Below are 20592 nucleotides of genomic sequence, written 5' to 3'. Positions count from 1 at the left end.
GTCAATGCAAGTTATGCCAACATACCGTTTTAATTAAACCGCTGTTGCATGTCCACACTATGCTCCTTCTGTCGGCAGAGCGCATCCACAATAGCAGCTCTTGCATCGACAGAGAGCAGTGCACAGTGGGTAGCTTTGGGAAGGGTTTGCAATGCTTCATGGGGCAGGTACAGCATCAAATTATGCAGGTTTCTCAATCTCATCGTTCCAGGAGCATTCTACTAGATTGCCAGCTGCTCTTCAACTGCAATGTGTGGGGGGGCGGGGGGGGAGAGAGAGCCAGGGTGCGTGTTGGGAGAGTGTGTGAGAGGACGAGTGTGTATATGAGAGGGAGAGTGTGTGTGTGTGTGTTGGGGGGAGAGTGAATGTGTCGGCATGCTGTCTCTAAGTTCAGACAGCAGCTGGAAGCAATGAATCCTGAGGCAGGGGGAAGGGGGACACCCTCGATATCAGACCCTGCCTCCCTAAGTCTCTTCCCCCTTCCCTCTCCCCCCTGCCGCCCTAAGCAGCAGCCTGCCCTGCCTGCCTGCTGCGTTCCTAGTGCCAAGAAGAGTAGGATTCAGAGTTAACGTTTTGATTCTGTGATTCCCTCAGAGTACTCCCCCAGCCTCCTCTCCCCACAGATGAAGATGATCCACCCCTCCACTGTCGTCCAGGCAGGAGTGAGTTTGCTGCCGAAGCTGCCATGCTCAGCTGGGCTGTAGCTATGTAAGCACTCCACGCTGAAGAATTTCAATACTTCCTAGGGCTTTGAAAGGGGACGAGTGCATGCCTGTGTAGCTGGATAGAGGCAGTGGAATTCAAAACAGTGAGCAGAGCAGTCATGGTGGGCATTGTGGGATACCTCCTGGAGGCCAGTTACAGTGATGTAAGGAACACAGTGACTACACTGATGTTTTGTCGCTCTAACTTTGTTGCAAAAAGCTTTATGCTTCTCGTCAAGGTGATTTTATTTTGTTGGCAAAACAGGGGAGAGTTTTGTTGCCAAAAGTAGCATTGCAGTATGTGCACCTCCACTGTTTTGTCAGCAAAATCTGCCTTTTGCCAACAAAACTGTGAAGTGTACACAAGGCCTTATAGTTGTACTCCATCAATGACGTCTATATCCAACCTGCTTACTTAACATGTCTTCAGAAAATTGTGCAGCCATTTTTCTGACTATACCCACATGAATTTTAAAGTCTTACTTACATCTAATACTCTGAAATTAATCCTTGACAGAACTAGAGCTTAATCAAAATTTCTGATTTCCTTACACTCTGAAAAGGAAGCCAGATTACAACCAATCTTACCTCAGTTAATCCATGGTTGATGTCCTATGACAGCAATGCACAAAGGTAGCAATAATTAAGAGTAAAAAGCAGCATTAGTGTCTGCATTAATTATTCTTCTCTGAACCAGCAAAAATATTTAACTACAGTATTTTTAAAAACTGATTTATTAGAGAAGCAAATAAAAACATAAAAATTTTGCATTTAGAATTAATCTACAGACTATAACAAGATACTTTTAATTACTATATCTAGGGTCTTTAAAAAACGGTGCTACAGTAAAGTTTTCTTGGATGGACGGCACTAAAATAATCAATGCTAAGTTATGGGAAATGTATTATAAATGTTATATTAACAGTAATATCAATTTTTAAAATCCTGGCATTCTACATATAATGCTTACTTACTCACTAAGTCTTTATGTAAAAAGCAAGCTTTTTGCTTCTTCCCTTTTCTCAAGTTGTTATACCATATTATATGTTAAATGCAACAAAGCGTTAGTACATGCTTTGATTTTCAAGGTGCAAAAGCCACTTAGAGCATGAGTTTAGATAAATGCTCATTTGTTTCCATAATCTGTAACTACTTTATTGTACACAAAGATTAAGAGAGAATGTGCAACTTTTTGGATGGTCTTGGAGGGGAATTTAGTGATAGAAGAGGCATATGTTGCTGGAACACTTAAATTCGCTCTTTCCTGCATGTTTCCCTGTCATCCTCTGTTGAACGCTAAGACAGAGATTTCCCAAGGGTAGAAAATGGAAAATAAATTTAAATAGCACCAAGAAGTTTTTAAAAAATCAGTACTATAAAGAAAAATCTCAACGGACCAGGATGTCTGAATCCCTCACTTATAAAAGTTAATGGCCAAAATGATAACTGCAAAGGTGTTTATTTAACACACATACTCCACACACACACACACACACACACACACCCACCCCTACCTTACCGTCTCTGAAACACTAGCTTACCTAGAAGTTCTCCAAATATAATGCATGTGAAAGTGCACATTTGTGGAGCTGTGTGTACACATGGCACCTGTTATTTTTTTCCCCTAATCACTCAGACTACAGTAATGTCCTTTAAACAAAATCTTAACTGCTTTTAAAACAACTCGTTATATTAGTATTTTATTATTAGACTATAATGGTCTTTTTCCAACTCATGTCTACCTCATGGTTGAAGGCTGGCATTGGCAAAGTTCTTCCAGTGACTTGGAACAGAGCCCAAGGAGTTGACAAGCTGTGTTTCCCAAATAGAAGCTATGATACGATATGCTATTTGTGTTCAGAGAACATTTCATTTGGTCTCAAGTGAACCACCAGAAGGTATTTTTAAGAAGACAAACACTTCCATCGCTAGAAGAGTGAAAAACAACTGTACTGAATTCTGGATGACCACTAAAACTTTCAATTAAAGTCTAACAAAAGAATATTACCATCAGATTTTAGCTAAGAAGAACTGAAGCAAACAAGCCACTGTACATATAAAAAGTTTTATTCCCAGAGTTAGCTGATTAATAAAAGTAGATCCCCGAGCTAGAATACTGACTAGAAGGAAAGTGCTTCCAGATAAAGGTCTGTGTTAAAGTTCATCCAGTAAGTGACTGAATTGATCTGCCAGAGCTGGCCAGGTATGTAGCTCAACAGAATACCTCATGGCAAATAACTCAGTGCCAAAAAAAAAAAAAAAGTCGTCCTCTTGAAACCTCTAGAATCAGGTCCTCTAAAGTTTAGGGAAAGAAAAACGACAAAGATGATGTCCATCGTGTTATGGACCAACTGACAATCCTCCCTCCCCCCACCCAAAAGCAATCATGACACATGATGGCTCCCCTCTCCACTGAAATTCATATTCAAAATCTCAACAATGAATGTGCCTACAGAGTACCTAACAAGGGTTTTCAACTTTTCATAGAGCATTTGAGCCCAGAAACCAATGAAAGCAATAGCGGCAAAAAAATATCAACCCCATAAACCTAACAAGCAAGCCATCACAAAAGCATGACAATCCTACCATGCTGAGGCTAACAAAAGTTGGATCAGGAAACCTCTGTAGAGCCAAAAATAAAGAACATATCTACCAATGAAGAGGTTTCATCTGAATTGGATAAAAGGGTGAAAAAATGCACCTGCAATGAGATCTAGAATACAGATACACATATTGGGTGAAGAGACTAAGATAGGAACATTCTCTTCTGATAAATACAAAACAGGTCCCAAAAAGTTGAGATTGTACAGAAAGGAGAAGAGATTTAATCAACTTTTGACGAAACCTTTACTGTGAGGGAAATCTTTACTGTATTTCCTTCTTCACCATTGAAGTTCTTCAGCTACCAGTAAGAGAAATAATTTACCAGGTGTCAGTACTGAAACTTCTCCCTCAAAGTACCTTAAAAGAATGACACAGGAATGAAAGAATAGTCAGGGAGGATGACCTGAAATGGATTCAGTCCATCCATCAATAAGCCAGACTTAGGACACTCAGCTAAAAAAAACCCCGTTATTATTTGTATTACTGTAGTGCGTAGGAGCCATAGTCATAAACTGGGACCCCACTCCGTTAGGCCTTGTATCCTGGAGAACTCCCTACCATTAATGCATATGCTGAAAATAGCACTAAGTGAATAAGAGCCACAGTAGAAGTGCTGAAAGAATAATTACTCCCATTGAAAGGACCATCAAAGATTTCTTTGGTATGAAGCTCAGTGCTAAAGAATTGTTTTAATTTGGACCATGCTCCAAAGAATGAAGGTGGGAACAAAATGAACAGACTGTTAGGATTTTCCATAAGCAAAAGATAAAAGATATGTCCCCCTCACTTACTGGCTCAATATGTCAAGTAAGAACAAAATTCACTTCCTTGGAACACATCTTCACCTCAAGCAGTTTGTACAAAAAAGTGATTTGTGATGGACAAAATGTGGTATTTCTCAAAGTTTCAATTGGCATTTTTTTCCAAACCTCACCAAGGAACTGAGCAAAACAGTCATGCCCCAAAGTTTTAACAAGAGAAGAACTCAGACTTACAGTTATAGGTTCGACAGTCAAATAATAAAAAAAACCATATACCTGTAAGGGAAAGTTTTAATAAGTTCATAGATTTTTAAGACCAGAAAGGACAGATAGATCATCCAGTCTGACCTCTGGCACAGCACAAGCCATAGACTTTCACTCAATTACCCCTATAATGAGCCCAATAATTTGTGTTGGACTAAAGCAGTTCATCCAGAAACACATCCAATTTTGAAGGCTTCAAATGATAAAGAATATCACTTCCCTTGGTAGTTTGTTCCAAAAGTTAATCGCCTTCATGATCTGTGCCTTATTTCTAATTTGAATTTGTCTGGCTTTAACTTACATACAATGGCTCTTGCTGTCTTTCCCCACTAGGTTAAAGGATCTGTATCTGGTATTTTGTCTTTGTGAAGGTACTTATACACTATAATCGAGTCACCTCTCACTATTCTCTCTGATTGTCTAAACCTTTTGAGTTCATTAAGTCTTAACCACAAGGAATTTTTTCCCAGCCTTCAAATAATTTTTATGGTTTTTATGTACCCTCTCTAATTTTGCAATATTATGCTTAAAAATACAGATACCTGAACTAGATGTCTGCCTCTCCAATGCTGTATACAGAGGTCAAGTCATCTGCATATTCCTCACCACTCCTCTCCTGTTTACACATCCAAGGACTGCATTAACCCTTTTTGACACAGTGTTGCACTGGGAGCTCATGTTCAGTTGGTTGTCCACTATGGCCCCTTAATCATTTTTAGAGTCACTGCTTTCCAGGATTCAGTTCCCTATTCTGTAGGTATGGTCTGTATTCTTTGTTCCAAGATGACTTTGTCTTTGACTATTAAAGCACATTTTGTTTGTTTGAATATGTCCATTTTACCAAGTGATCCAGATCACTCGTGTGACTGCCCTGTCTTCGTTATTATTTACCACTCCATCAATCTTTGTGGCATCCACAAGTTTTAAATCAGCAATGATTTTATATTTACTTACAGTTTACACCTCTACCCCGATATAACGCTGTCCTTGGGAGCCAAAAAAGCTTACTACGTTATAGGTGAAACTGCGTTATAATCGAACTTGCTTTGATCCGCCGGAGTGCGCAGCCCTGCCCCCCCCGGAGCACTGCTTTACCGCGCTATATCCGAATTCGTGTTATATCGGGGTAGAGATGTATTAATGAAAATGTTGAATAGTATCAGGCCTAGTGCAGATCCCTGTGGAACTCCATTCAAAATACTATGTTGGTTTTTCATTAACAACTACCTTTTGAGAGGTGTTTGAACAATTGCTTGTGTAGCTGACTTTGAAAGCCCTTGGGCAGATAAAGCACTAGACCAATAAGGGCTCTTTTTATACTAAAAATTTCATTAATATAAAATTAAGGTTGTTCAATTTTATACCTTATTAACATAATCACCATTCAGCCACTGTGATTTTTGAAGGCATTTTACAAAGAACAAGAGATACCCAAAGACTAGAGGGAAGCTACAGTCATATTTTAAAAGGGAACACAAAGGAACAGGAAACTCACCATTCCATATGCCTGCTGCTGGATCCAGTTGATGTAGTCATTTCTGATGTCTATCAAGTCTTGTATTTCATGAATGTAAAATTTGTCATACTGTATAATTTGTCCTCCTCTCTCATTTACCTGAAGAAAAGTATGATTGTTTACTTTTCATTATTTTTATTTTTCATTATTATTACTTGCTACTAAAAGTTTGCTTAGTCTCTAATGTTTAACATAAAAAGTCTTTTTAAAAAACAAACAATTTAAGCTATGTCAATCTAACTGAACTTGGATACCTTACCAAACAAAAACTAGGAAAGAGGTTTTCCTTCCCAACAGAGTAAACATTAAAGGTGTCCAATGCCCACAAGGACAGAAGAAAGGACGTACGGGAGGTTGAAATGTAGATTATTCAGAAATCCCATGAAATTGCAAGAAAAATGGAACAGCGATAGCTGCAGAATATAGTTACATACTGTACAGTGCTGTCATTTTTAAATTACTGCAGACTTAAAAGTGAATGAAGCCTTGTGAGATCCACCAGAAACCACATTCTGGGTGGCCATCTCATATTTGCTCATTTAAAAGTCCAAGGATAGAGGAAAGAGTGGGGGGATGAAGAAAACTCTCTATTCAAGTACTATTTTTTGTTTGTAAAGGCCCTGACTAAAGTGCAATTTTTAACCTAGTTTGTAACCGATTAATGACAATTGCTTTGAACAGCGTCTATCAACACATAAGCTTAGCTACCTATGCTTATGGTTAACTAGGAGTCTCCCTTGTTAGTCGTACATGGTGGTACATGGTTTTCTTCCTAAAAAGAAAACATTGTTATTTTGCCTCCCAGGCAGGATCCTCCAAACCTGGCTGTGTAACCAGAATGCCTGATACTTCTTCCTTCCAGATTTTGGTGCAACAGGACATCCCATAGTATACTGCCCTACTTGCTCCTGTGTAGGGTTTATTTCCTCCTGGTACTTAATCCCCTACTAAGCCAGTATGGGATAGCTACCCAGATTTTTCCAGAATTTACTGATACAAACACAGTTTAGCAGCATACTAGGTGTGGATGCCAACCTGGCTGCTGTGTGGCTGTCTTATGGAGGAGGAGGGAAATTGCTATGTAGATACAATATAAGTTTACTGTAATCTAGGAAGACTGAAGTACCAGATAAGAGGATGATAATATGTTACAAAAACATGATTTTACTTACAGTATAGCTAGGACCCCCCCCCACACACACACACATATGCCCATCCAAGCTTAGAAAGACATGAATGTAGAAGATGAAAATACTTCAGGAATTCATATCATTGCTTTAAAAAGGCCAACTTCTATTGCCCCTCCTTCCATTTTCTGTGTCCCAAAGATGAAACCACTGTAATACTGCAATACAGTAGAAGGACAGGCAGATAACTTTAGAAGAGATCTAAAGCAACCACTAAAGGCATGTGTGCATAATATTCCTATTATGGAAATCAAAACAGACAGCACAGCTGTAAAGATTTCAATCAGGCTGTCTTTTTGAACATTAGTCTGCCATTCCAATTAATGCCCTGCACAGAGTCTGCTCTATGAAATCTGGAATTTCCTGTGAAGCAACAAGGGGCAGTGCAGCAGTAAAAACTACCATTTTTTAAACTGCACTTCTTTCACAGAGAACAGTAATATAACATCAAAAAACATGAACTGAAGATGTACAGGTCTCCAAAACTAGATGTACTCTGGGGGTCTCAGAGTACAATGGTTCTCATAAGGGATGCAACACTGTGCTGATTAAAGGTCCCTGAACATCTGAGAGCCAAGGGAAGATGGAGATCTGATCAGATCCAAGGGTTTATGAAGGCAGCAAAAGAAAAAAAAGTTTATTCACCTTAATTGAAGTTTTAGTAGTTTGTAAGAACACACACTCTCCAAACATACCCCCCACCCTCCGCAAAACTTTGGCTACTGGGAGCTGTGAAGACTTCCACTTGAAGCTACAGAATATTTTAGGTAATGTTATAAAAGGAGGCGTGGTGGCAATGGAGAGTAAGCCCTGTACTGTGCACTGACCATTTACTCAAAGAAATCCAATTACATGTAAGCAACTTATTTTTCTTCTTTGAATATTGTTGCTGTCATTGGGAGATTGACAAGCATTAAGCTCTCTCTAAAGAAGTGAGTTTGACAAGAGTAATTCAACAATGACTGCAGAACTGCTCTCCCAAACATAAGATGATTAGTTTAAGTGTGTGGGGGGGGTCAAATTATTGAGGGGGAGCCTGGTACAATAGGTCTGCCTTCCAAGAATTTAAGAGTATGGTGTCAACAATAAAGTCCCAATCAATTATGCCAGGAACTTATAAATTTGCACAGTCACTGGCTGACTGTGCCAGCATGTCAAACCAATCTACAATTTCCATGAGTAGTGGAAGCTCAAAACCCTGCTACTCTGGATAAAAGGTCTTGGAAGAGTAAAATCTTCTGGTGGAGAGACAGATGTCTTTCATAACATCTTCCATGTATTTCATCTTCCTTATGGACATTCTCTTCCTTTTGTATATATTATTCATTAACCAACCATGGAACAGGAAAGACAGATGCCTCAACAGGTTTCAAGGTTGACCTTTCAGGTGCATATGATGGAAAAACATTAGAAAGTCATCTCCACTCCTGTGCTACCTCACTCCACAACAAATAATACCACCTTGCTTTTACATAACACTTTTCACCAGTAAATCTCAAAGCACTTCACAATTTTACAGATGGGAAAACTGAGGCACAGAGAGGTGATATGACTTGCCCAATATCATCCAGCAGGCCAGTGGGAAAGACAAGAATAGAACCCAGGTTTCCCCAAGTCCAGCACTCTATCCACTAGGCAACGCGGTCTCCTTTCTCAGAAAGGAGGTCTAATTTGAGAAGCAGGAAACCAAGGATCCCAAAAGTAAGCCTTCAACTCCATCTCACATGGCAACAAAGCAGACTCCAGAAACCCTCAGATCTGACATAAATGGGGAGTGTTTGGCAATGGGCTTCTACTCAGCTGAACAGACGATGAAGCCTGTAATGGGAAGGAGTAAATATAGTCCTCCATGTCCTCCCTCGAGAACAAAGACCAAACCAGGAAAGGTAGCTTCACTGGAGAAGATTAGCTTTTACTTGGTACCAGGAGAGGAGACTTAACCTTCTGAACTGGGAATAAAGACTTTTCCCTCTGAACTAGGAGCACCAAGAGCAGGAACCTCTACTTCAGCATCTTACAGTTCCACCAATTGGTGCCAATTTTGCTGGAACTGCTATTCTCACGGGGAAAAAAAGTGGGCCTTTGCAATCTCCTTTTCTCACTCTTGATACTGAGAAAAGATGTTTTGGTGCTGAGCCCAATGCTACCTTTGGCTTCTCAGACCCTTTTATAACTGGACTTAGATTCACCCCAAGATCGGAACTTAGAAGACCTAGAGATAGTTCCAACTCTCCATTTACTCTGAAAGCTTTAAGAATTGTACTATCATGGACTTCAACAAAGATTCATAGCTCCTGCAGGCCTGGACAGTGAACATCATACATGGAACTTCTGCTGGGTAAATATCCTGCAGCAAGCAAGAAAGGCTTTACCTATGGGGGATCTGTAATGGACATCTTGTCCACACAAGAAGGGTGGTCCTTAAATGCAGTCTTATTCCAAAGTACTGTCAATACCGCAGAAAATTAACTCAACTGGGTGAGTCAGGAGGACAGTTTCTAAGGAAGAAAAACATTTATCTGCCTAAGGATTTATGTAAAACATTAATCACTGTGTTCAATTAACTATTAAACTAAAAGCAGCCTAAAACAGGAAGATGAAAACCAAAAAGAGGCAGATGAATTGAAAGTCCAGAGACCAGAGGAAGTTCAAACTTGCTGCTTTGGCAGCTGTAAAGAATCAAGGATGGGCAAGAGTCCTGTTTCCATATATAACTTCGCCTGGAATGTCCCACAGCTAGAGACAAAGCCTAAACTGCCCCAAGAGTCTCAACTTTTTTGGAAAGTTTCCAGGCTTTGGTGCAGTGTACAGGCACACCTCAAAAGTAGGTCTCTCCGCTAATAATATTTGAAATTAAGGATTCAACTGGCTCTCCACATCAAATCTCATGCACTGAAGCCCCATAATATTTCATGATATAGCTCAGTGGTTTGAGCAATGGCCTGCTAAACCCAGGGTTGTCAGTTCAATCCTTGAGGGGGCCATTTAGGGATCTGGGGCAAAAATCTGTCTGGGGATTGGTCCTGCTTTGAGCGGGGGTTGGACTAGATGACCTCCTGAGGTCCCTTCCAACCCTGATATTCTAGGATTTTATTTTTTTAAATTGTTATTAAATATACATAGTGCACAAATGGCCCAAACAGGATCAAGGCCTGAATATGCTAGATGTTGCACACACACACACACACACACACGCACACGCACTCCTTGCCCCAAAGAGCATATAAAGACAAAATGCAATGAGAGAGTAATGAACTACAGAAAGGAAGGGGGAAAGAAAGACTGTGATAGCTAATAAGGCAATGCAATTACACAGGCATGCAATGTGAACAAAATAAAGGTTCCAAATTATGAAAACCATTTTTGTCAACATTCAGAACTTCATTGTCACTAAAGATTAAGTTTCAATGCTAATACTCTATTTAAATAAACTGGGAATAGGAGGGAGTAATCATAATTCTCTCAGCAATGCTGTCTTTTTTTTTTTTTTAAGCTGCAGTCTTAAAATAACTGCACATCAATTTATTGTCTCAATTTTATTATGGTAAATGAAAGTTTGAGTCTTCTAATGTATTTTACTGTATTCTCTAAAATATAAATTACTCCATTCAATTTGCGCTTCCATGAAAACTTATAACTGTCCTACCCAATGAGAGCATCCACATGCTTGCCAAACTAAAATTTAGTATTCCACTGATTTAGACATCCAGAAGGCATTGCTAACAAGAAAACTATATAGTGTCAATTCATAGAAGAATTCTAAATCAGAGCACTTTCATTCCTTCACTGATTACAAAATAAAAAGGGATTTAATTAACACTGCACAACAGTTAACAAAATAAGCAATTTGGAAACAACAATCCGCTTAAAATAGCTCAGGACATACCCTATGTAAAATTTCCAGAACTTTGAGAGAAGTGTGTAGAAAACTGGTAAAGATTCTTCTTTCAGAATTGGGGATACCAATCTTGTATAATTTCAGGAGGTGGACCACAACATCCTTGTACAGCTCCACTATCTTGAGGAACAATGGAGGTTCAAGTATAGACCACCAGTTTTCTGTCAATAAAGAGTGAACATATACATGTAACACTTATAATCACATCTTTCAGTGTTATACTGCCCTTCTTCCTAAAAATTATACCTCCCAGAGATTGAAAGCTATAAAGAGATTAGGGTGGAGAAATAGGAACATAATTTTCATCTCTTCTGAAATGAACTGGTGTAGGAAAACTGTTTAGAATTGGAAATGGTTATCTACCTTTCCGTAGCTGTTATTCTTCAAGGTGTGTAGGCTCATGCCTCCTGCACAGAAATTGGAGATTTTCCCCCCTCAGTATTACCCACTGGGGTGACTTAAGCATGCTCTGTTGACACACGCCACTACACGCTGGTACAGTAGACCCCGCTATAATGCCCTTCGCAATAGCGAACCTTGGGCAATAACAAACGTGGTCCCTGGATCCCACCTCAAGCCTTGCTGGTTATGGTGGGGGGCTGACAGCTTCTCCAGCCCCAGAGCTGCGGGGCAGGGGACAGCGGGGGGGGGGGGGGGGAAGAAAGATGACAGCTCCTGCGGCCCCAGGGCCGCAGCTGGGGGGCAGAGAGCTGGTGAAACTAGTACTGAGAGGCTGAGCAAGTCCCTTGCAGCTGCATATCCCTCTCAGTTTCTCAACTGTCTCTCAAGGGACAGCCCCGACAGACCTGGCATCAGCTCAGGAGGCAACAAAACCCTTTTAGCAGCTCTCTCTGCCACACACTCAGCAGAGTCCTTGCCTCTGTCTTGCCTTGGTACCAAGGTTGATGGGCGAGACACTGAGCCTGAAGAAGATCTGCGTCTCTTCTTTGGCACCGGTGATCGTGATCGAGAAGCTGAAGATATTTTTGATGGAGCACTCCGTACTGACACTGAAGTATTTGGGGTGCTCTCCTTCAAAGGGGAGTCTCAGTGCTGCTTTCATAAGCAAGCACTTACGCCTTGCTGCTCTGTCCTTCTTTGACCAGGATTTGAAGCCCTTGCAAATGTGACACCTGTCACTAACGTGTCTCACCCATGCACTTAAAGCAGGTTAGATGGGGAAATCACTAACCAGCATCAGCTTTGAACAAGAACAAGTCCCACAGGACTTACACCCTGGGGAGCAAGGCATCTTTCCAGTACTGAGCTCAGTACTAAAAAAAGGACAAACAGTCCAAAAGGACACCAAAACCCCCCGGAAACATAACACTAATTTATCTAAGAAAACAAAAATCTAAGAACTAACAATAACTGCAACTATCTACGAGAGAGGGAAGGCACTTGAGTTAACCAAACCAAGATCGCTCCAACAACCATCACAGGCAGTCAGAAGGAACTGAGAGGAGTCGAGGGGGTTCCGCCCTCTTATAGCCAGCATGCAGTGGCATGTGGTGACAGAGGGCGCTCAAGCCACCCCAACAAGTACTGCTGTGGGAAAAAAATCTCTGGCATCTGTTTACAAGACATGCACATACCTACAATGGAACGGACACATGCTATCACTTGAAGAAGAAATTCCAGATACTTGGCTTAAAAATAGGGACATTGGGACATTATGCTGAAATGTTCTGGGGGGTTTTTTAAATCCAGGAATTTTGGAAAAAAATAGAAGTTAGTGGCAAATATGGATGCTAGTATCTATTGCACTGGGGCAGCTTTGAAAGGAGATGAAGAGGCAGCAAGGTAAGCATATTGAATAGGCAGACAGAGGGGATTCCAAAAGAGCTGCATGTTTGTCAGTATGCAGCTGCGTATGGAGACAGAAAAATGTCAGGGGACAGGAGCTATAGAGCTATCCCTAAAGTACTGCCTCCTTCTACGGAAACGGTTGTAACATGATGGGCGTGCAGCAAACTTTTGAAGTAACAAGCTGTTCCTAGCACAACACTTTGTTAAGTCTTTAAATCTGAACATTCCTTCATTATAAATTAACTCTGCACAATTAAACAGTTACAATTACAATACACTCTAATGGAATCAGTTTTGTTATAAACAGAGGAAATAAAATATGATATAATTCAAATATAAATTAAAGCCAGAAAATCTGTGGGGAAAAACATGTCAAACAGCTATGGGAAGACATAGTGAAAGCTGCACTGTCTAAAAGGAAAAGGATCTTGAGGCAATAAAGACAGCTAACAGGATATGAAATTGTAATGGAACAGGGTAAGAAAGCTAGAGTGGTTTTAGGCTGTATATGAACAGATATCCTGTCTCAGAATAGGGAGGCAATATCCCTCTATGCAGCACTGGTGAGACCTATTGAAGAAAACGGTAAAATGCTTTGTCAAAGTAAATCAAAGATGTGAATTCAATGTCTGTTCTTTAGCAATCCTGGAAACTGACTACGGGATGCTGTTTGGCAAGACAGGTGAGCTATGACTCTTCCAGCACGACAGCAACTATCTACAAGAGAGGGCATATGATTTCTTGGAAAAACAAACTGCCTCCCCCCCACTCACATTCTTTGAAGAGTGAAGATGAGTGAAAACACACCTGATTATGCAGATTTAAATTTTACTGATAATCGTGAGTATGAAGAGGACATAGAAAATGTAAACACTAATTAATCAGTCTAACAGGAAACATGAAAACCCTCTAAATCCTTTAAAAGAAATCCATGAACTACAGAGATTCTCACTCTCAAAAGGAATCAGACTGAAGACAGTGATAACCGATCCATTTTATGGACTGGCAAGTAGCTCACGCAGATATTAAGGAAGATACACACTTTCCTACCTAGTTAGGAACATACCTCTCGGTGATTGAGTAATAGAGAAGAGAAAGAACTAGATTCCTAACTTTTTCTTTGAGGGATTCTACAGAATTATATATAGAGAAATTTTTGCAGATCCTATGAATTCATTTCTGCAATTTCCACATACTACCAATATTCAGCTAGAGAGAGTTTCAACACAGAAGATTTAAAAAAAAATTCTTACCAAGTACTTTCAGTGGAGCTTTTTCTAGATTTACAACAGCTGTTCCAAAAGGAATAGCTAATGTTGTAAAATTGTTCACATCACTCATCAGTGGGCATTCTGGTAGAGTGAGATACAGCCTTAGGGCTTCAACATCAGGTAAGGAAGTAGTCAATTTAGGAATAAGGTTCTTCTCCAAACTAGCTGCAACCTACAACATTGCATAGACGTAAACTCAGTTTATTTTAAAACAAAAAATGAATAAGCAAACATCTGAAAGTATAAACAGAAAGTTAATGAAAGGGCTTGATCCTAATATGACACGAGCAGGTGTGCAGTGCAGAACAATAATTTGAAAATAGTTTTACTGCATGCATGTGCGTAAGCACAATAGTGAAGCTATTCGCTTCATGTACCAATGTTTACCTTAGATAAAAACAGAGTAACTATTCCATAGCAAAAGCTTCATAGTTAAACACTTCAAAGTGTGCTTTGTGGAAAGATGAAGGATACAGTGCAGGAAATATACAATGCTTAACACAAACCATATTAATTTAGAAAAAACAGACCTAGATTATTATACACATTATAATGTTCTATTATCTATGTACATATTACAGCATTAAAATAGAAAAGGTATGGAATTAAAATCACAGATATTTAGACACAGAAAACGTACTGTGTTGTTTACTGCTGTCACTACAAAATGTTTTTACAAACTCCTCATTAACTTAGAACTGGTTTATACAGATTACATTTTTATACTAAAGAACCAGACCAAGGTGTAACACTACAGAATTTATGAATCCGTATAACTACATCTAAGGAAGATTTGCAGGACAAACCTGTTGTGATATACGAGGATGGTCAGGACTTATAAGTTTGTGAAATAGTAGTCTAGCAGCGTTCATATCAACCCCCGAGAATCGAGCACTAGTTCTATAGTGATCATCATTGCTGAAGGGGAAAAAAAAAAAAAAAAAAAAGGGCTGTAAGAATCTTGCATTCACCTCCTCTCCACACCTCACCCTCCCCGCCCCAGACATTTTCATTTCTGCTTCAATAAACTATCTTGAAATCTGAGATTTACAAGATTACCCACTCACCTGACAGCTAAAAAACTCCCATTTAGGCAGCCAGCTGAAGAAAATGTTCCATCTATTTCACTAAAAAACATATGTATAAGAAAAATTAGATTTACATATCAAATGAAAGTTTGTGTTTACTATAAATTGTTATTTATACCCCAATGACACTTCACATAATATCTAATCATGCCTATCTGCAATATCAGTAAATGAAATTGGATAAGACAAAATGCTAACTTGAGATAGTCAAAACAAAATTTTCATTGGACAGCTTTGTGTATAGGAACTGAAACAGCAGACCCCAAGTTCTGAATGTTTCTCAAAGAAAAATAAACTTGTATAAAGTTGGTACTTTTCTACAGAAAATACTTCTGACACTTGAACTGATTCAGGCAATCACTTTTATATAGTGCTTTTTAGGTAGCTTCTTTCGTGGACTTTAAATGCTAATAGATATCTTTTTGCCAGTGCTATTAGACATCTGATCTATGAAAACTGATAATGGGCCCTGGCTTTATCCACAACCAAAACACACATTAAATTAGTGGTACAAGATCCCCTCTTACAAGTGGCCTGTTATTTTATTACATATTATAAAAAAACCTTTCAGACTAGCAAAGTGAATGCGTGAAGAGAAAATTCACTCACAACCTATTCCTAGATGCATACTGTTAGATGTGAAGTTTGTGAATATAAACATTTTTGCTAATTTACAAAGTATGAATTTGTTCAGAGAGCTAAAAAAGTCACTGAACATCAATGAATAGCTAGTATTCACTAAAAAAAATATGTTAAAACTGAGAAACCACATGCACATTATATCTCATGCAACGAATAGCTACAGAATATACTGCACATATACAATAATAAATCCACAGAACTCTGCATTAATAAGCTTGAGGAAATAATATTTCAGTTGCTTGGATTTCTCTTTATTTTATACTGCAACTATAGGAATTTCAGTCCAGTAGGGAAGGGCCATCTAAACTCAGAAATAACCACGGTCAACCTGGCCTACCAGGGAACAGGGAAATGTCCTGAAACCCAGGGAAGCTCATCTCAAAAAAAAATCTGTGTTCTAGCTGAGAGGTCTGACTCTTTAGAACTGCCAAAGGGGCAGGTTTCTCACTTGCTTTGTCCCACCAGGAGCAGCCCCTGTAGTATCCTCATTCAAAAGTCAGGGGCTGCTACTTTTTGAGACGTTTTCACTTCTGAATCAAGTGCGAGCGTATATTGCAGACCCAGACAACGAACACCGCTTGACACTCTAATCTGATTATGACAACAGAAAAGTACTTTGTATTACAGGCTGCATTTATAAATGAATTTCTTTTATCCCAACTCATTTATTAGTTATGAATGGCAGCAAAATTGAAATTCACAAAACACTTACAAAAACACAGTTTCACATTATGTATGGAGGTAGCTGGTAGCACATGGCCTTCACTCTTCTATTCCTTCCCTTTGAGATTCTCAGTTCACTTTCCCTCTAAAGCCTGACCTGTTCTCCACCTATGTTCCTGAGGCCATTACTTTGATGACCAACGTTCTGTCAATACTCCCACTCAAGTCATCTGTCCTGATGTCAAATTCCCAATACTTTACTGTTCTTTAAAGGTCTGTATAAAAAGTGATTAAAAGTGATCACTCAACCAGTAGATCTCAACCAGCTGTACTGAGTTAAAAGGAGTTAACATGGATCTAAACCAGCAGTTCTCAAACTGTGGGTCAGGACCCCAAAGTGGGTAGTGACCCCATTTTAATGGGGTCACCAGGGCTGGTTTAGACTTGTTGGGGGCCTGGGGCTGAAGTATGAGCCACTCCACCTGGGGCCGAAGCTGAAGCCAGAGGGCTTCAGCCTCGGATGGTGGGGCTCAGGTTGCAGGCCCCCTGCCTGGGGCTGAAGCCCTTGGACTTCTTTTTTTCCCCCTGTCTAGGGCAGTGGGACTCAGGCTTTGCCCCACCCCCACCAGGGCGGTGGTGCTCGGGCGAGCTCAGGCTTTGGTCCCCACTCCTGGGGTCATGTAGTAATTTTTGTTGTCAGAAGGGGGTCGCAGTGCAATGAAGTTTGAGGACCCCGATGTAAACAAGGGAAAAGATCAAGGTTACCTAACCTCAACCTCTTTTCCCAGTCTAGACAACCCATACAGGCTCCTTTTCCCCTACCCGAGTCCCTATGCACACCTTACCCCACTAATATCTCATAATCCCTACCTTGAGTCCACATTTTGTATCTTAAATGTTTGTAATTACTTTTTATTTAGTTGCTTCAACAGGAAGGAAGTAGAACTACTATAAGGCTTTAAATTGCATTACAAGCAGCATAGTCAAGAATAAAGTTCTGATGTGTACAGCAAAGACAATAATTAAAACATTCTTTGTGAAAAACTTTCATAACTGTGTATATGTATTATAATTTAGTTTAGTTTTCAAAGATATTTTTCTCAACAATTTAATTTGTTCTTACTCAGCTATCTCCACAGGAAGCCTTCCAGTTGGACAAGTCAGCAATTTCTGAATAAATACTTCGTTCACAGTCCAGATCTGCTTTGAAGAGTCAGGACATCTGAAGTCATCTGGTGGCATCATGTTCTAAATTTAGAAGAGGGATGTCAGCCATAGAAAGCAGAACAATTTTCTCATTTATCAGTCTTACTGAGGAAAGCAAACCCCTAAAATGTAATTGACAAAACTCTTTATTCATACATTCATGTTCCATGAGAATATTACAATAGTGAAATACCATATTAGAAGACAGAAACCAGATTATGCAACTTTCATTTGAATAAAGTATATTTCGTGTTAGGCCTTTTAGCTCTAGCTGGGAAATAAATTTTTGAATGTTGATTGCAACTGGTATCTAAGTTACATTGTAATATCCCTTCAAACCCTACAGAAGATGTTACTGGAATAGCATAAAGAATAACAGCAGGTTTTCAGAGAAATATACAAGTTAAATGCAAGTGAAAACCAATGAGTTTTTTCAATTTGCTTAATACAAAACTGATTAATTTCAAATGAATAACTAACTATGCAAGACTAGATAATATTACTTGCTGTGAAATGAATATTTCTTAAAGGTTTTAATAATGAGGGTCATTTTTTTAGGAAGAGATCCTCTTATGGGCACCTCCCCTCCCAACGCTGATTACACATCCCATCCATCCCAATGCTGATTTACTTACACACTTACACTTGCGCGCGCGCGCGCACACACACACACACACACAGGACGGGGGGGGGGGGGAAATCTCCTCCCTCTGCATCAGGGATGGCCACGGATGGAGAGGGGATATTGGATAGGGAGAGCCAGGGCTCTGAGGTAACACTGAGCATTCTATCTCTGGCGCTTGGGTTGCTGGTTCTTGCTCACACATTCAAGATCTAACTGATCACTATATGTGTGGTCAGGAAGTGTCCCCCAGATCAGACTGGCAGGAAACTTGGGGTTTTTTCACTGTCCTCTGAAGCATGTGGGTGCAGGTCACTTGCTGGGCAATATCTCACTTAAACACTGACCTGCCATTGCAAGGGCCTCAGGTATTGGTGCACCTCAGTCCCTTCTAGTCTCTGCCTGTGGCACATAATAGTCTAGTCTCCTCTGGGTTGTAATACTTTGGTCTAATTTCAGTTGTTGGGTTAATTTGCGGATGCTGGGGGGAGGTGGTAGCCTGCGATATACAGGAGATCAGACTAGATGATGTTAAACACTAAGACTATGAACTATAGTGCTTGGTAACATGAAAAAAAGTAATATTTGGACAGGAAGAAGGAGGCAAGATGAAAATAAATATTGTATTAAAGTGAGTTTGTCAAGTTCTATCTCTACCTCATTTGCTGTCCCCCTTCCTCTCCCACTTATTGCTGGATTTTACATTTATTACTACTAAATCCCTTTTATTGTCTGCAGTCCTCACCATTTCAATCACCACAGGTCACTTTACAATTTATTTTTTGGCTTACTGTGATTAGCACCCATTTGGTATCATGAGCAAATCTGATCATGGGTAAATTTAAGAAACAGTTCAAATAGCTTTCCACTACTGAGCAGTAACTCAAACACTCACAAGGGAGTGCTCTTCTTAACAGATTAATACATGCTCAACTGAAACTCCTTAGTGGGATTATTTCATTTTTCATTACATGCTTCCCCACTGCAGCGAAAGGAACTCTGCAGAAAACCTGGAAGCACTTCATTGACTTCTTTACACACAAGATAAGCACCAAGAAGAAAAGGGAGGCAGGACAAAGGAGGGGATTTACATTTTAAACGCTCTTGGTTTCTTGAAGCTGAAAATTCACTATAAGGAAATCCCAGGGCAAAACTCCAAAGAACTTGACCTAACCTATACTAAATATCCACTCCCCTAAGAGTCTCCCAGATGCAATCTCAAACCAGATACTAGCAGAATGGCTTGCTAAATTGCTGTGCTACCATTGGTTCCTTTAGTGGGGTAATTTCTATTTCCAGCTGCTCCCACTGTCCAATGGGAATTGAAGATGCAGACAATGTTAGTCACCACATTCAGTAGCTATTCTGACTAATCTCCTCCCCCAAAACTTCCCTCAAACACTATGTGCAAGGAGGCTGTAGTGGGAGAGGAGTTTGACTTCCCCTCTGACCAACCCCATTTTTGTCTGATAAACAGGGGCCCCTACTCTTTGGGGTTGCCACCCATCGGCGTTTTACCCTGCAGTCCAGTTTTTGACTTCTGTTTTCCTGGTGCCAGGTGCCCGCTTTTCAGCCAGAAAGTATGGTCAAAAAGGGGATGTGGCAGTGTCCAGTCAAATGTACTGAGCGAGCGAACACCAAAAAGTCCAGTAACTGTGGGGTAGGGGGAGGTGCTGGATCATTAACCTGTGCCAGCCCCTGCTCAGCCAGGGCTGCCTCCTACCTGCAGGCAGGCTCCTTGTCAGGCTGCAGCAGCTCCCACCCCAGCCCTGGAGGAGAGGGAGCCCGGGGGGGGGGGGGGGGGAAGAAAAAAAGAGACCATCCAGCAAGCAGTAGGGGAGTTGAGGGGGAGGGGCCTTGGGGGAAGAGGTGGAGCAGGGGGCAGGGCCTTGACAGTCCAGTTACCAGCAATTAGAAACATGGCATCCCTACTACTCCTGCTGCCATCAAACCTCATACCTATAACTTTTAACACTCTCAATACTTCCAACTCCTAAGGGAATTGCCTCAACTCCTGTTATAATTGCTCATACTGAAACCTTCTCATTCTCTGTGCAAGGTCTATGATGGGGAAAAGGGACAGACAGGTGGTGTGCAAGAAGGGAACTGTTTTAAAGGAAGAAGGCTGGAGGCAGCAAGAGGGAGCACAAAAAGGGCAGAGGAGAAATTTAAATTAAAAAAGGAAAATTAAGAAAAAATTGTGGAACTAATGACACATAAAAAGCAACACGATTTAGTTGAAATATGGTATGTTGTCATTCCTTTATCCTATCCTGTGTCCGTTTTGTCTATTTAGATTGTAAGCTCTTAAGGACAGGGAACTACCTTTATTCTATATCCGAGAGGGTCCTAACACA

General features: G+C 40.3%; 1 protein-coding gene across 1 annotated transcript in view; it reads right to left on the bottom strand.

The window, feature by feature from the left end:
• The window catches only part of HERC4 (HECT and RLD domain containing E3 ubiquitin protein ligase 4), a 90316-nt gene that overhangs the window by 34755 nt on the left and 34969 nt on the right, over positions 1–20592 (bottom strand). The window contains exons 11-16 of the mRNA XM_029911385.1: positions 17531–17655; positions 15082–15141; positions 14821–14932; positions 13997–14186; positions 10923–11095; positions 5829–5948 (exon numbers count right to left, since the gene is read on the bottom strand). Of these exons, the coding sequence (XP_029767245.1) occupies positions 5829–5948; positions 10923–11095; positions 13997–14186; positions 14821–14932; positions 15082–15141; positions 17531–17655 (780 nt within the window). The remainder of the gene's footprint in view (positions 1–5828; positions 5949–10922; positions 11096–13996; positions 14187–14820; positions 14933–15081; positions 15142–17530; positions 17656–20592) is intronic.

The sequence above is a fragment of the Terrapene carolina genome, unplaced genomic scaffold, assembly GCF_002925995.2.
Source record: "Terrapene carolina triunguis isolate 2854851 unplaced genomic scaffold, T_m_triunguis-2.0 Scaffold95, whole genome shotgun sequence".
In the NCBI taxonomy this organism is placed as follows: domain Eukaryota; kingdom Metazoa; phylum Chordata; order Testudines; family Emydidae; genus Terrapene; species Terrapene triunguis.
Note: the sequence above shows the minus strand (reverse complement) of the source record. Positions and strands in the feature narration are given on the sequence as shown.